This window comes from Nansenia antarctica, assembly GCF_963989245.1.
Source record: "Nansenia antarctica genome assembly, chromosome: 6".
NCBI classification, from domain to species: Eukaryota; Metazoa; Chordata; class Actinopteri; order Argentiniformes; family Microstomatidae; genus Nansenia; species Nansenia antarctica.
The window spans coordinates 66297267-66310831 of NC_137676.1; the positions used below are offsets into that span (position 1 = coordinate 66297267).

General features: G+C 49.1%; 1 protein-coding gene across 1 annotated transcript; it reads left to right on the plus strand.

Moving 5' to 3' along the window:
- Positions 1–6516: 6516 nt before the first annotated feature.
- Positions 6517–12471, plus strand: LOC308160012 (DNA repair protein complementing XP-A cells homolog). The gene is given in 9 exon segments (XM_080533859.1): positions 6517–6892; positions 7277–7510; positions 7848–7953; positions 8899–8900; positions 8903–8940; positions 8942–8991; positions 8993–9062; positions 9746–9863; positions 12261–12471. Coding segments are annotated over 9 exon segments (855 nt in total). The 5' UTR covers positions 6517–6810; the 3' UTR covers positions 12416–12471.
- The last annotated feature ends 1094 nt before the right edge of the window (positions 12472–13565 follow it).

The window sequence follows — 13565 nt, forward strand, 5'->3', positions numbered from 1 at the left end:
ATTCTACCTCTTAATACCATCGTTATGACGCCATGGCTCTAGAAACTAGACAGAAACACAGTATAACCGGGCGTTGCATCACCTTAACATAGTCAGACAAGTACAACAGAGTTATATTAATATTTCCGAAGCATTTTTAATCAATAAATCCGCATTTACAATGAAGAGTGTTAAACTAACATCTTTAAGATCGCTACATTACCCACGTCTGTCGTCTCGTCCACCATAATAGCGACAAAGGGTGCCTTTTTAATCTCCATTTTGATCTCTTCTCCCATCACTTTAGCAATAGCAAAAATCAGGTCGTTTTGTATTTTGCCTGATGTCCCAGTAAACACTTTGTTTGTGGACAGGTGGTAATGTAAATCTGGGTTGTTTTCAGCCAGAAAAGAAAGAAGCTCAACGTAGTTTCCTCTGTTTGTGGACTCGGCGCTTTTATCGTGTCCCCTAAATGAAAGTTATTGTTTACCCAAAAACAGGACACAATCGATCAGTATTATCGATCAGTCAACGAAAGCTTTCGTTGTTGAGCTCCGTTTCCCTGCGCACTTTCAAAAGTTTCACATCTACCGGCATAGTTACGCATCTCAATAGTGAATATCAATAGTGCGTATCAATAGTGCGTATCAATAGTGCGTATCCAATCAAAAGACGTGCTGGGTGCTGACATCATTGAGCCTTACAGCAGGCGCCGTTGTTGCTTTTGCTTGCATCTACGTAGGTTTACTAGGTACGCCACAGGTTTTCTCGTTCCAACGTTAAGTTACAGGTCGTATCCGCGGCACCGTTTAGCGTGCAGGCGGGCAGATTTTGGAGCCCCCTAGCAACACATTTTGATTGGATAAAAGCTCTAACATAAAGGCCAGCCCTCCAAATCTCAATCGGAGACTGGAAGCAGCGCAACCAAGAGGAAAGCTATGAAATGAAGAGAATAGACTATGGGGAATCATTAATACATATTTGTGGAAAAAATATAAAATAAAATGTATATTCTGATGATGTTTAGGCCAGCAGAGAAGGCCTTGCTGGCCCTGACGGCACACCACTGTGTATTGTACATCTGTACGTATTATAGATCGACCACAAGTCGGAATACTTGGGGTGCCAACAGCGAACAGGACCTGAACGTGATACAAGTAAACATTCTACAAGTAGAAGGCCTTGAACACTGGGCGACCTAACTAAACATGTCTATGAGGACAGTCACAACATGCATATCATACAGCCATTGGGTGCGTTCATAAATTCGCCGGAGCGCACACTTGGTTCAACGTCATAAAAGGACCACGTCATTTGTTCGGACAAGAGGCATTCCATGAGTGCTGATCAGATTTCCCGAGCGAATTTACGAACGCAGCCATAAACTACATACTGTAGTGACTACATTATGGGTTCATGTTCTCCTCTTACTGTTGGTTGTGTAGTGGGAGGGAACCAGTTCTGGCACTAGGGGCAGAGGGGAAGATTATTAACGTTGCACCTTCCTGTTTAGAGACAAGAGTTTTGGTGATCTATTTTCTGGTCCTGTACTGAGAGTACAAGTTGTTATTTTGATTAAACAGTTATCATTACGTTGCCTACGTCTTTCCTTTTTCCTCCGGCACTACACTGGTGACCCCCGACGTGGATTTTTGTTAACGTAATTGTGTACAAAAACCAGCGAGCGAACATTACAATCCTGCAAAATGTCCGGGCGAGGAAGACGTTCAAACCAGCGGCAGCCATCACCATCCCCTGTCAGGGTAACGCGTGGTGCGCACACTCCCACTCTCAAGCTACCAGAGTTCTGGGACTCAACGCCTGCTGCATGGTTTGCTATTGTAGAGGCACATTTCAACAAAAGTGACATCGATGACGACGACGACCGGTACAACCATGCTGTGGCAATGTTGGGCAGCTCCACCGCAGCTCGAGTGGTAGGTTTTTTGTCTGCTCCCCCGACGACGAACAAATATGAGCGCCTCAAGGCCCTGCTTCTAGAGACATTTGAACTGTCCACTGCGGAGAGGGTGCGGCGCCTATTTGCCATGTCGGACTTGGGTGACGAGAGGCCTTCTGCGCGCATGGAGAGGATGCTAAACCTGCTCGGTACAGAAGACCCCATGATCCTCTTCACAGAGCTGTTCATGCGCACATTGCCAGCTCAAGTTAGGATGGCGCTGGCCAACACCGCCATCATGGAGCCCCGCGCCCTGGCTAGGGAGGCGGACCGGTTCGTCTTGGCCATGCCTCAACGGTCCCCCGACCTGCTCGCTCCCGCGGCCGCCCCGCCACCCGACCGTCGCAGGAGAGCGAAGGATGACGCCAGACCTTCTGGCCAGCAGGGTAACGCTGCGGGCCATTGTTTCTACCACGCCACTTTTGGCGCCAAGGCCAAACGGTGCCGCTCACCCTGCACCTTCGGACCGACGGGAAACGGCGGGGCCGGCACTCAGTAGTGGCCCTGAGCGCTGGCGTCACCAACAGGCTGCTCTTCATACAAGACACCGCCTCTGGTCGCAGTTTCCTTTGTGACACAGGTGCCCAGTGGAGCATCATTCCGGCAGAGAGATCGGATGTGGCGAAGGAGGAGCGTGGTCCGCAGTTGGCAGGCGCGGACGGCACACCTATCTGCTCTTATGGCACTAGGGCGGTGGACGTGTGCTTCGGAGGGCAATGCTTTTCGTGGGATTTTGTCATAGCGGCTGTCACATTTCCCCTCCTTGGTGCGGATTTTCTGTGCGCCCACAACCTGTTGGTGGACGTGGGGAACAGGCGCCTGGTCAACTCACAGACTTTCGCTTCCTTCGCCTGTACGCAGGGGGAGGCGGTCTACAGCGGGTGGTCCAATACGCTCGCCGAAAGTGACCAGTACCTTCGGCTGCTCGCCGAATTCCCCGACCTTACCAAGCCCACCTTCTCCGCGCCCACGGTGAAACACGGAGTGGAGCACCACATCGAGACCGAGGGGCCTCCCCTCCACGCCAGGGCCAGGCGCCTCAACCCGGAGAAGCTGGCCATCGCCAGGGCGGAGTTTGCGCATATGGAGCAGGTGGGCATCGTTCGGCGCTCGAGCAGCCCCTGGGCGTCTCCCCTGCACATCGTCCCTAAGTCAGACGGCGGGTGGCGCCCATGTGGGGACTACCGCCGCCTCAACGACGCGTCCAAGCCTGACCGCTACCCGGTCCCACATGTCCAGGACTTTTCAGCGAACCTGGCAGGCAAACGCTTCTTCTCCAAAGTGGACCTGGTACGGGGGTACCATCAGGTGCCGGTGCACCCCGAGGACGTCCCTAAGACGGCCGTAATCACGCCATTTGGACTCTTCGAGTTTCTGCGGATGCCGTTCGGCCTGAAGAACGCGGCGCAGACCTTCCAACGCCTCATGCACTCGGTGCTCCGGGACCTACCATTCCTCTTCGTCTACTTGGATGACATCCTCGTCGCAAGCACCACGGAGGAGGAGCACCTGTCCCACCTCCGGGCCCTTTTCACACGGCTCAGCCAACATGGGCTGATTGTCAATCCGGCGAAGTGTGAGTTCGGACGGAACACCATCGACTTTCTCGGGCACCGGGTCTCCGCAGAGGGGGTGACCCCCCTCCCCTCGAAGGTGGAAGCTGTCGCTGCTTTCCCGCGCCCCAGCACAATCAGCGAGCTCAAGGGGTTCATCGGGATGGTAACCTTCTACTATCGCTTCCTCCACCACATCGCTCACATCCTGCGGCCTCTGTACGATGCCCAGAAGGGCAAGACTCTGAAGCAGCCGGTGGACTGGACGGCGGAGCGTGTCAAAGCCTTTCAGGACACCAAGGCGGCCCTGGCCCGCGCTGCCATGTTGGCCCACCCCTCGCCCTCGGCACCCACTGCTCTCACCACGGACGCCTCTGACTTTGCTGTGGGAGCGGTGTACGAACAGTGGGTTGGGGACGCCTGGCAGCCTCTTGCATTCTTCAGCCGCCAGCTGTCTCCCAGAGAGCAAAGGTACAGCACATTCGACAGGGAGCTCCTCGGGCTGTGGCTTGCTGTCAGACACTTCCGTTTTTTACTGGAGGGCCGCGAGTTTACGGCCTACGTGGACCACAAGCCACTCACGCACGCCATGTCCAAGGTGGCGGAGCCGTGGTCCGACCGCCAACAGCGCCAGCTCGCCTACATATCCGAGTTCACCACAGACATCCAGCACGTTGCTGGGAAGTCCAACCAGGTCGCGGATTGTCTCTCCAGGGCGGTGGTTGGTGCGGTCCAACTGGGTTTGGACTACGCGCGCATGGCTGCAGACCAGGCCGCCGACCCCGCCGTCCAGGCTCTCAAGTTGTCGGACACAGGACTGCGCCTAGAAGAGGTGGTTTTCGGTGACGCAGGGGCCACGCTCCTGTGCGACGTCTCCATGGGTCAGCCACGACCGGTGGTCCCCGCCAACTGGAGGCGCCCCGCCTTCGAGGCGATACACGGCTTGTCTCACCCTGGTAGGAAACCGTCCTCACGGCTGGTGTCAGAGAAATTCGTCTGGCATGGGCTCAAGAGGGATGTGAGGGCCTGGGTAGACACGTGCATCGCCTGCCAGCGCGCCAAGGTGCATCGACACGTCAAGGCCCCCCTGGAGCAGTTCTCTGTGCCTGAGCGGAGGTTCGATCATGTAAACGTGGACCTGGTAGGGCCGCTGCCCCCCTCGCACGGATACACCTATCTCTTTACCATGGTGGACAGGACGACTCGCTGGCCGGAGGCAGTTCCGCTCTCCTCAACGACAGCCCCCGACCTGGCCCGGGCGTTCATCGCGGTGTGGGTCTCCCGCTACGGCACCCCTGCTGATCTCTCCTCTGACCGTGGCTCACAGTTTACTTCAGAGCTGTGGGCAGCGGTGGCGGAGAATCTGGGGGTCAAGCTCCACCGCACGACCGCCTATCACCCGCAGGCGAACGGGCTCTGTGAGCGTTTCCATCGATCCATGAAGGCCGCCCTTCGAGCCAGCCTCACGGACAGCGACTGGCTTGACAAGCTGCCGTGGGTCATGCTGGGGCTCAGGACAGCGCCTAAGGAGGACCTCCAGTCGTCGTCCGCTGAGCTGGTGTTTGGACAGCCGCTGCGGGTCCCCGGTGACTTCATTCCCAAGTCAACGGAGCCCTGGTCCGCCGCCGCTCAGCGCGCCTCCCTGCTGGACAGCGCCAGGACCTTCGTCCCGGTCCCGACTACGCAGCATGGTGTCCCTACTTCGAGGGTGCCCCCGGAGCTGCACTCAGCGAGGTTCGTTTTCATTCGTCATGATGGCCACAGGACTCCACTACGTCCTCCTTATGACGGGCCTTTCCGTGTCATCGAGGCCGGAGCCAAGAACTTCATGGTTGACATGGGGGGTAGGCCTGAGTGTGTGTCCGTTGATCGCCTCAAACCGGCCCACTTGGACCTTGAACTGCCCCTGGACTTGGCCCTGCCACCGCGCAGAGGCCGGCCTCCAGTCCTACCTCCCCTGCCGCGCCCTGGACATTCCCCCCTCCGACCCCGACAACCCCCCGCAGCTCGCGAGCCCCCGGTCGTCACTGCCCCCCGTCCTTCCCTGCAGGAGGACGTGGTGGGCGATGTCACACCTCCTCCCGCACCTCCTGACTTTACCTACGATCGTAGGGGCCGGGCCATACGCCCTCCTCGCCGTGAGGATTTCCAATATTGAGGTGAACACTGGGGGGGCTGGTGTAGTGACTACATTATGGGTTCATGTTCTCCTCTTACTGTTGGTTGTGTAGTGGGAGGGAACCAGTTCTGGCACTAGGGGCAGAGGGGAAGATTATTAACGTTGCACCTTCCTGTTTAGAGACAAGAGTTTTGGTGATCTATTTTCTGGTCCTGTACTGAGAGTACAAGTTGTTATTTTGATTAAACAGTTATCATTACGTTGCCTACGTCTTTCCTTTTTCCTCCGGCACTACAATACACACTATGAGAGAACACTAACATTCTCAAAGAACAGATCAGGTAAGAGATATACATTACTACGGTACCATTACTGTAGCTGAGAATCTCTGTTCATGTACTCTTCGAGTAGGCTATAGCTTCCTCTTTCCAATACCTATGGAGGGCACTGATTAAATGTGAACGATGCGAGTTAGACCTCTGATTTAAAGTTGGATTGGTGTGAATAGCTTAAAAGTTAAAAGTAGGTGGAATAATAATAAGTATATCAAAGCAAGCCCCATCTAATAATAACAACTATGTCGAAAAACTATAGTTGGACTTGCTGAAACTGTGGAGCAGTTTGATTGATGCAGTAGAGTAGAGGAAGGAGAGAGAGAGGGGATGAGAGTAGGGTTGAGAGACGAGAAGCCAGGAATGATCATTGAAGGTATTGCTGAAGGGACCATCCACATATGTCGTGTCCAATATTTCTGTTTTAATGTGTGCCCGTTTGTGGCCCACACTCCAGCACAGTAGGTGGCGGTAATGCGCCGGTAGCGTTGGATACCAACCTGCCATTAAACCCCACTGAGGAAGAAGAAAAAGAAGACGAAGAAGAAGATGGGGGACTTGAACATGGCTGAACTGTCTTCGGGTACACCGCTCCTCTATCTATGACTGTTCACATTCAACCAGAGCAGGTGGTTTTTCATAATCTCTGGTTAAACACAGCGAGCTCAATTAAGACGACCTGAAATGCAAGTAGTAGCTCACTAAAGGCAGAGCATGCATGGGAGAAAACTGGGTCTGTTTGTGCCAAAATCAAAACAAAAGAACCTGCATTCAGCCAGACGTGGCCATCTATGATACCCGCCTTTTAACCGTAAGACACTGAGCTACTTAGTTGACTTTTAGCTGAGCTATTTAAGAAAGCAGAGGATGGATTTGCTGGAGCCCACGGTGGATGTCGCTGCTCCTTCAGTGTCAGACGGGACCATGACGTCAAACGGGACCACGACGGGTGAGTTGATGAATGAATGAATGGTATTTATTGTCATTAATAACAGTACAGGTACCATACAACGAAATTTGGGAGGGGGGGGGGGCTCCCCTGGTGCTAGGAAAAAAAAAAAACTAAAAACAAGAAGGGAAAAGAGCTGGTTTACATAAATAAAGGCTATGTACACTATCCACTATACTATACTACTATACTATACAATAAAACACTGTGCTGTACTCTATGCTATGCTATACATATCCTAACATTTCCTATCTCTGAACCTTATGTACCCGAGGGTTGTCATATTGCACATAGTATTATTGCACATTCATTTAAAGTGTCGCAGTTTGCAGGTTTGAAATGTTCACAGTTGTGTTTCAGTATTGCACTTGATTACAATTATAGTAGCTGCCATCAAATTGGAGTTGTCGCCAGCTGTCAAAGCGCAGATCGAGCGCAACCGGCAGCGGGCTCTGATGCTGAGACAAGCCCGGCTCGCATGCAGACCCTCGGGAGGCGAAGGTGGAACTGTCGCCAAAGTCGCCAAAACAATCGATTCTGGAGGAGGATTCTTCATCGATGAAGAAGAAGAGGGACTGGACGAGCAAAGGACAAAGATAGTAGTGGTCCATCAACCAGGTACATGGTAGTACACTAGGTGGTCCAACACCACCAGGGTCAATTGTTTTTCAGTATGCCAAGTCAGAATCTGAATTATTATCATTATTACAATATGCCAATGTACTGGTACACAGGAGTACAATTATTTGGTTTAGATTCTTCAACAAGTCAACAATTCAGGCTATACTACTATAATTACAGTGATGATAGTAGTCATTCTTTTAGTAAAGGTGTCAGATGAACCATCAGTTGCCCTCAAATAAATGTAGGTTAACAGTTGTTAAAATGTATTAATCACCAAGGAAATAATGTTTTCATATATTTGAAGCCTGTCTCTTGTTTTTTTCTCCAATAGCACCAGTGATTGAGCTTGACTACCTAGTTTGTGAAGACTGCGACAAACCTTTCATGGACTCCTACCTCAGCAACAGCTTTGATCTGTCCGTTTGTGACAAATGCAGGTACACGTTTAAGTATTAATGGACCTGGATACGTTTGTGTCATTTATTATAACATGACGTGTATGCAGGTTACCACATTGTTCTTGCTTAGTGTATCAAATTACAAAGATATCACACAGAAATGTCTGACTGATAGTTGAACTGCTGTCATCCCAGATACCATGGCTTGTTTGGGTCTGTGCTTCAGCCATCATTGTGTTGTTGCAACATATGTGTGGTGGCCTGGGAAAACCCTTCACATGGTGGCATTTTGACATTTTCATTTTTTAATATTTCCATAAATTAGAAGTTCTCAGCTATTCATAACTGGTTGAATGACTGAGATAGCCCTTTATTTTAAAAAGTTATGAGCATTTTAATGTATCATGTAAAAAAAAGTGAAAGGTCATTACCACCCCTTTCTCCTCTGGGTCGGGGGAGGAGCCTATGCAGATCGGCCGGTCTCGTTTGTCTGCTTGTGATGCGGTGTTAGTCTGCTCGCCTCGTCGGTATGCGAGGGACAGATCCATTTGTGTGTCTTCTAGTTAAGATTTTATTACTTTATGCTTATTGTGAGCATCAGTAAACCTGGCAATAACACAGGTGGAAGTACGTCTCTCCTTTCGCTCATGTGTGCGTGGCGTTGCTTAACTGAGAATGAGACACGTTCAACGTGATGTTGTTTTGCTAGCAAACTACCCACCACAAAAACATAAAAATAAGTACTTTCTCTTTTGTTTTCTTAAAATGTTTATTCACCATAATGTAGTATGGAGTTCAAAGTACTAGAATACCACATAATATCAAAATCGCCAAAATCGCGATTTCCATCTATATTTGCTCTTTGCACAAACGAACGCCAGCGACATCGACGGGGTTTTCCCAGGCCACCACACATATGTCTCAATCAGGGGTCTGATTGTGGCAGTAAAGGACTGGTTTATGTTCCTCTGCTTGTCCCTTTAGAGATACGACGTGAAACACAAGCTGATTACCCGTACCGAGTCCAAAAAAGGAGTACCTGCTGAAAGACTGTGATCTTGACCTGAGAGAGCCAGTAGAAGTTTGTGCTCAAGAAGAACCCCCACAACCCTATTTGGGGGGACATGAAACTGTACTTGAAGCTGCAGGTACAGTAGGAGGGTTCAGAAAAATTGCTGTGCTCAACTCTTATTCAAATTAAATCAAACTTTGCATAGAACATTTTATGTACCCGGTGCAATACAATGTGCTTTACAGGAAATATACGAGGAGAGAGAGAGAGAGAGAGAGAGAGAGAGAGAGAGAGAGAGAGAGAGAGAGAGAGAGAGAGAGAGAGAGAGAGAGAGAGAGAGAGAGAGAGAGAGAGAGAGAGAGAGAGAGAGAGAGAGAGAGAGAGAGAGAGAGAGAGAGAGAGAGAGAGAGAGAGAGAGAGAGAGAGAGAGAGAGAGAGAGAGAGAGAGAGAGAGAGAGAGAGAGAGAGAGAGAGAGAGAGAGAGAGAGAGAGAGAGAGAGAGAGAGAGAGAGAGAGAGGGAAAAGACAAGCTCTCATGATTGCTATTACTTCTCCATTCATTAGCAGCATAGATGGACATGTTTTGGCTATAGAGCCTAGCCTTCATTGGCAATGTTAGGAGGAGTGCCAGGCCCCTTACCGACTTCACTTAATTATATTTAAATGAATAACATGTTATGTTCCTCACTGGCATTAATTAAGGAGGTATCGTCAGAGCACAATTGACTCACCTGAATAAAACAAGTGCGGCCAGGCAAACTGCTTGGTTTCAAACGGTGTACTAAGCCTTTGGAAAACTGTGTGTGCGTGTGTGTTAAGGTGGAGAAACGCTGCCTAGAGGTGTGGGGTTCTGATGAGGCGCTGGAGGAGGCTAAAGAAAGCAGGGAGGAGAACAAGGAGATTCAGAAGCAGAAACGCTTCAACAAAAAGGTCAAAGGTGAGTACTCCTGGAGAGGTTGTGCTACACGCTGCATTCATGTGCAACTCGGGAATAGGAAACGCAAAAGTCAGAATCGGTACCTGGGGTGGGTCACAATCAACCAAAATGTTACGATTCCGTTTCTACAGCGCACGTGAAAACACCATTGTTTATGAGGGAGAAATGGTAGACCTTTCACATGGAAAAGTTACATAAAACAGACATGCTATTCTGTAATGTAGAGGAGGTAGATTATGGTTACATTTATATCTGCAACACATGAAACGTTAAAGCTGCTCTTTGCTATGTACATGGACACAGTTCACCTCAGAAAAGCCAAGTTAACCACTTCAATACTCTTCCTCAACTCTCTAAAGGAGACAGCAAAGCACCACATTGGAAATACACCCTCAGCTAGTAAAGCACATGTAATGTTTTCTTTTACACACATTGCATTGTTTTAGTTAGGGATGCACGATATGCATTTTTCCCTACCGATACCGATGTTTACCCGCTTCTCGTGGCCGATAACCGATATGATAACCGATATTTATTTTTATTTTTTTCTTTCCTAGCACCAGGGGAGCCCCCCCCCTCCCAAATTTCGTTGTTTCAGATTCAGATTCAGATAACGTTTATTGCCATTATGCATACACATATAGGAATTTGCTTCGGCATTACAGTAAGTGCGTTTATACTTTTTTCACGTGTATACAAAAACAAATGCAAAAAACAGGACAACACAGGACAGACAACAGTGCATTGGATAGTGCAACATATATAAAGTGCAGTGCAGAGTTTTTACAGTGAGTCCAGTGCATATTCAGTCCTGGGCAGACTTGGGGGCGGGGGGGAGGGGGAAGCCAGAGTCATTTATCAGCCTGGCGGCTGAGGGGAAGAAACTGAGCCTGTGGCGGGCCTTCAGTGCCTTAGGCAGCCGCAACCTTCTTCCAGAGGGAAGCAGGGTGAGGAGGCCGTGGCCGGGGTGGAAGGGGTCGGCCATGATCTTTCTTGCCCTCCTCAGAGCCCTGGTGTCATGCAAGGAGTTGAGGGAGGGCAAGGGACAGCCGATCACCCTCTCTGCTGAACGTAACACCCGCTGCTTGGTACCTGTACTATATCAATGACAATAAAGACCATTCAGATATAATTTCACAGTTGATAACCTGTAGTTCATGCACACCTGAAGGTAAGAAATGCTATGTAGTGAGCAAAGATTGATGATTTAATATTCCATAGTGATCTCACCAAATCTAACTTACATCACTATTGATAACACAACAAAGAGAACACTTCTGACTCTTCAAATGTTCATTTATTATTTCCTCTAACAAACAGAATCTGTTATAGACAGTGCACAATGCTTTTTTTAGCCAAGATCTGGCCTCCTCTTATGAAAACAAAAAAGGCTCACCTAAGAGTAATTAGATGCGTTGTGCGACCCTCCCTCATCATTGTCCGAGTCTCTCTCATAGCGAGCAGCGGTAAAGCTGTCCATCCCCTTGTCACCCAGTACCGGGAAACCGATGTCAGGTCTATGTGGCACTAAGTCCGCCCAGCATGGTGTCGGTAAACCTGGAGACATGTCCGCGTTAGACTGTGATGGCAGCGTTTCGGCTGCCTTACACAGAAGCAGATCTTCTCCCGACAGGCTAGCCATGCGACTTAGCCGTCAGCGGAGAAGTTTCTTGGGGAACACTGCACAGTGGATACACTCATCGGTAGAGATAACAGTGGCCCGGGCGTGGATTAATCCCAGACACGCTGCGCACTTAGAGTGAGTGTCCCAGCTAGCCATTGACTTGCTGCACGGGCAGGTCTTCCGGCTAGTCTCGGCTGTGCTAGGTCCGCTAGCCTCAACGTTAGCCATTGCTGGCTAGGGGTTGTAGGCTAGCTGCTAGCAGGCCTCGCTACTTCACCCGTTAGCTTGTCAGCTATCAAGGGAAAACAGAGGGGCCAGGGGAGGGATATTACTATCTACCCGCTACAAGATGTGTCGTTGTGTTGTAACTCGTAGACCTTTGCCCTCCTCTCCGAACTTTTGTCGAACATGTGTTGCAAATTGCCTCAGAAACTCTGCAGAATGTCCAGAAGCAGAAATATTTCCGGCTTCATATTATCGGCTCTATATCGGCTAAAATGTTATAAAACCGATAAAAACCGCTAAACATTAATTTCCCATTATCGGGCCGATAAATATCGGTGCCGATAATATCGTGCATCCCTAGTTTTAGTCACTGTTTTTAAATTGTACAAAGTATTGAGACTGCTGTGAAATGCAGTTTAAAATAAACATGACATCCTCCTCCCCCAGAGACCACCACTCCGTCGCCATCCCTGTGATCCCCTAGTACGGTAATAACCAAAAGTAACGTTATTGCGATTTTCTGAAGACAACTTCTGTCTGTCTTCCAGAGTTGCGTCGCGCCGTGAGGAGCAGCATGTGGACAAAGGATACCAGCGCCCACCAGCACGAGTACGGCCCAGAGGAACTAGTGGACGAGGAAGAGGACATGTACAGGAAAGTCTGCAAGACCTGCGGACACGAGCTGAGCTACGAGAAGATGTAGACCAGGGCCGAATCTCAGTGCTCTTTCCTCGCTTCCTGGTGTCCTTTCTCCTTACTCTCCTGTCAAAACTCATTGGAGGAGAAGATCTAAGGGGTTCCTCCCATCTGACCTCTTCCAAATGGGTTTTGAGGAGGCAGCAAGAAGAGAGGACACAAGGAATTAAGGAGAGGCTTTTGAGATTATGCCCTGGGCCCAGTATTTCAAACATTTTCATCTGTATCAGATTGATTGCTATCCAGGATCAGATCGAGCTGGCTGGTTTCCCCAATACGACTCCTGGATAGCAAAAAAGAATCGGGATCATTCTGATCCAGGTTAAACATTTTGAAAAACTGGGCTGAGATGTTCTTCAATCCTGGTCCCTACGGAGGTCCAAAACAAGGGTGTTCAGGCTTTTGTTGCAGACTCGCACAAACACACCTGATTCGACAATTCAATGTGTTGGTGATTAGTCGATCAGTTGAATCGAATGTGTTGTGTCGAATGTGTTGAACAAAAACCTGTACACCCGGTGGCTCCCTAGGACCAGAAGAGCACTTATAAAGAGGATTGTGGACCACTGGCCAATGTACCTGAGATTTAAAGGTTAATGGATATCACATTGCCACAAATAGCAGGGCGACTTCCGTAGGAAAAAAAGCCTGAGTGAAGCATGTCGACTCACTTATCTGTCACGCAGCTGTCACAGTGCATTGCTGTGTTCATGGACCAAAACACCTATGAAATAACCACCTAGTGAAACATCTCACTGGATTGTGTCGGATGTCACCCACTTTCAAGGCTATGACATATAGTGGAATCTACCTAGATTCATCTAATTTTCCAAATGACCGTTACCTCACATTTGATGTGCCTCTTGTGGTGTTATCAAAACTGACCTGCTCTATGTCTGTTTCAGTTTAAACTGTGTTATTTAAAAAAAACTTCAATTGTAAAGTATTGACTTCACTTTTCTATTGGCCATTTCTTTCAATACAGAAATATTAAATAATAAATGTATGATTATATACATAATACAGTGCTGCTTGAACGTTTATGAACCCTACAGGGATCCGGTCATTATTTTGTATAAAATGTTAAAATGAACTATGCTGTTCTAAACTGTTTTACCTCATTCAGCCACGGAATCTAATTCATCAGTGCCAATATT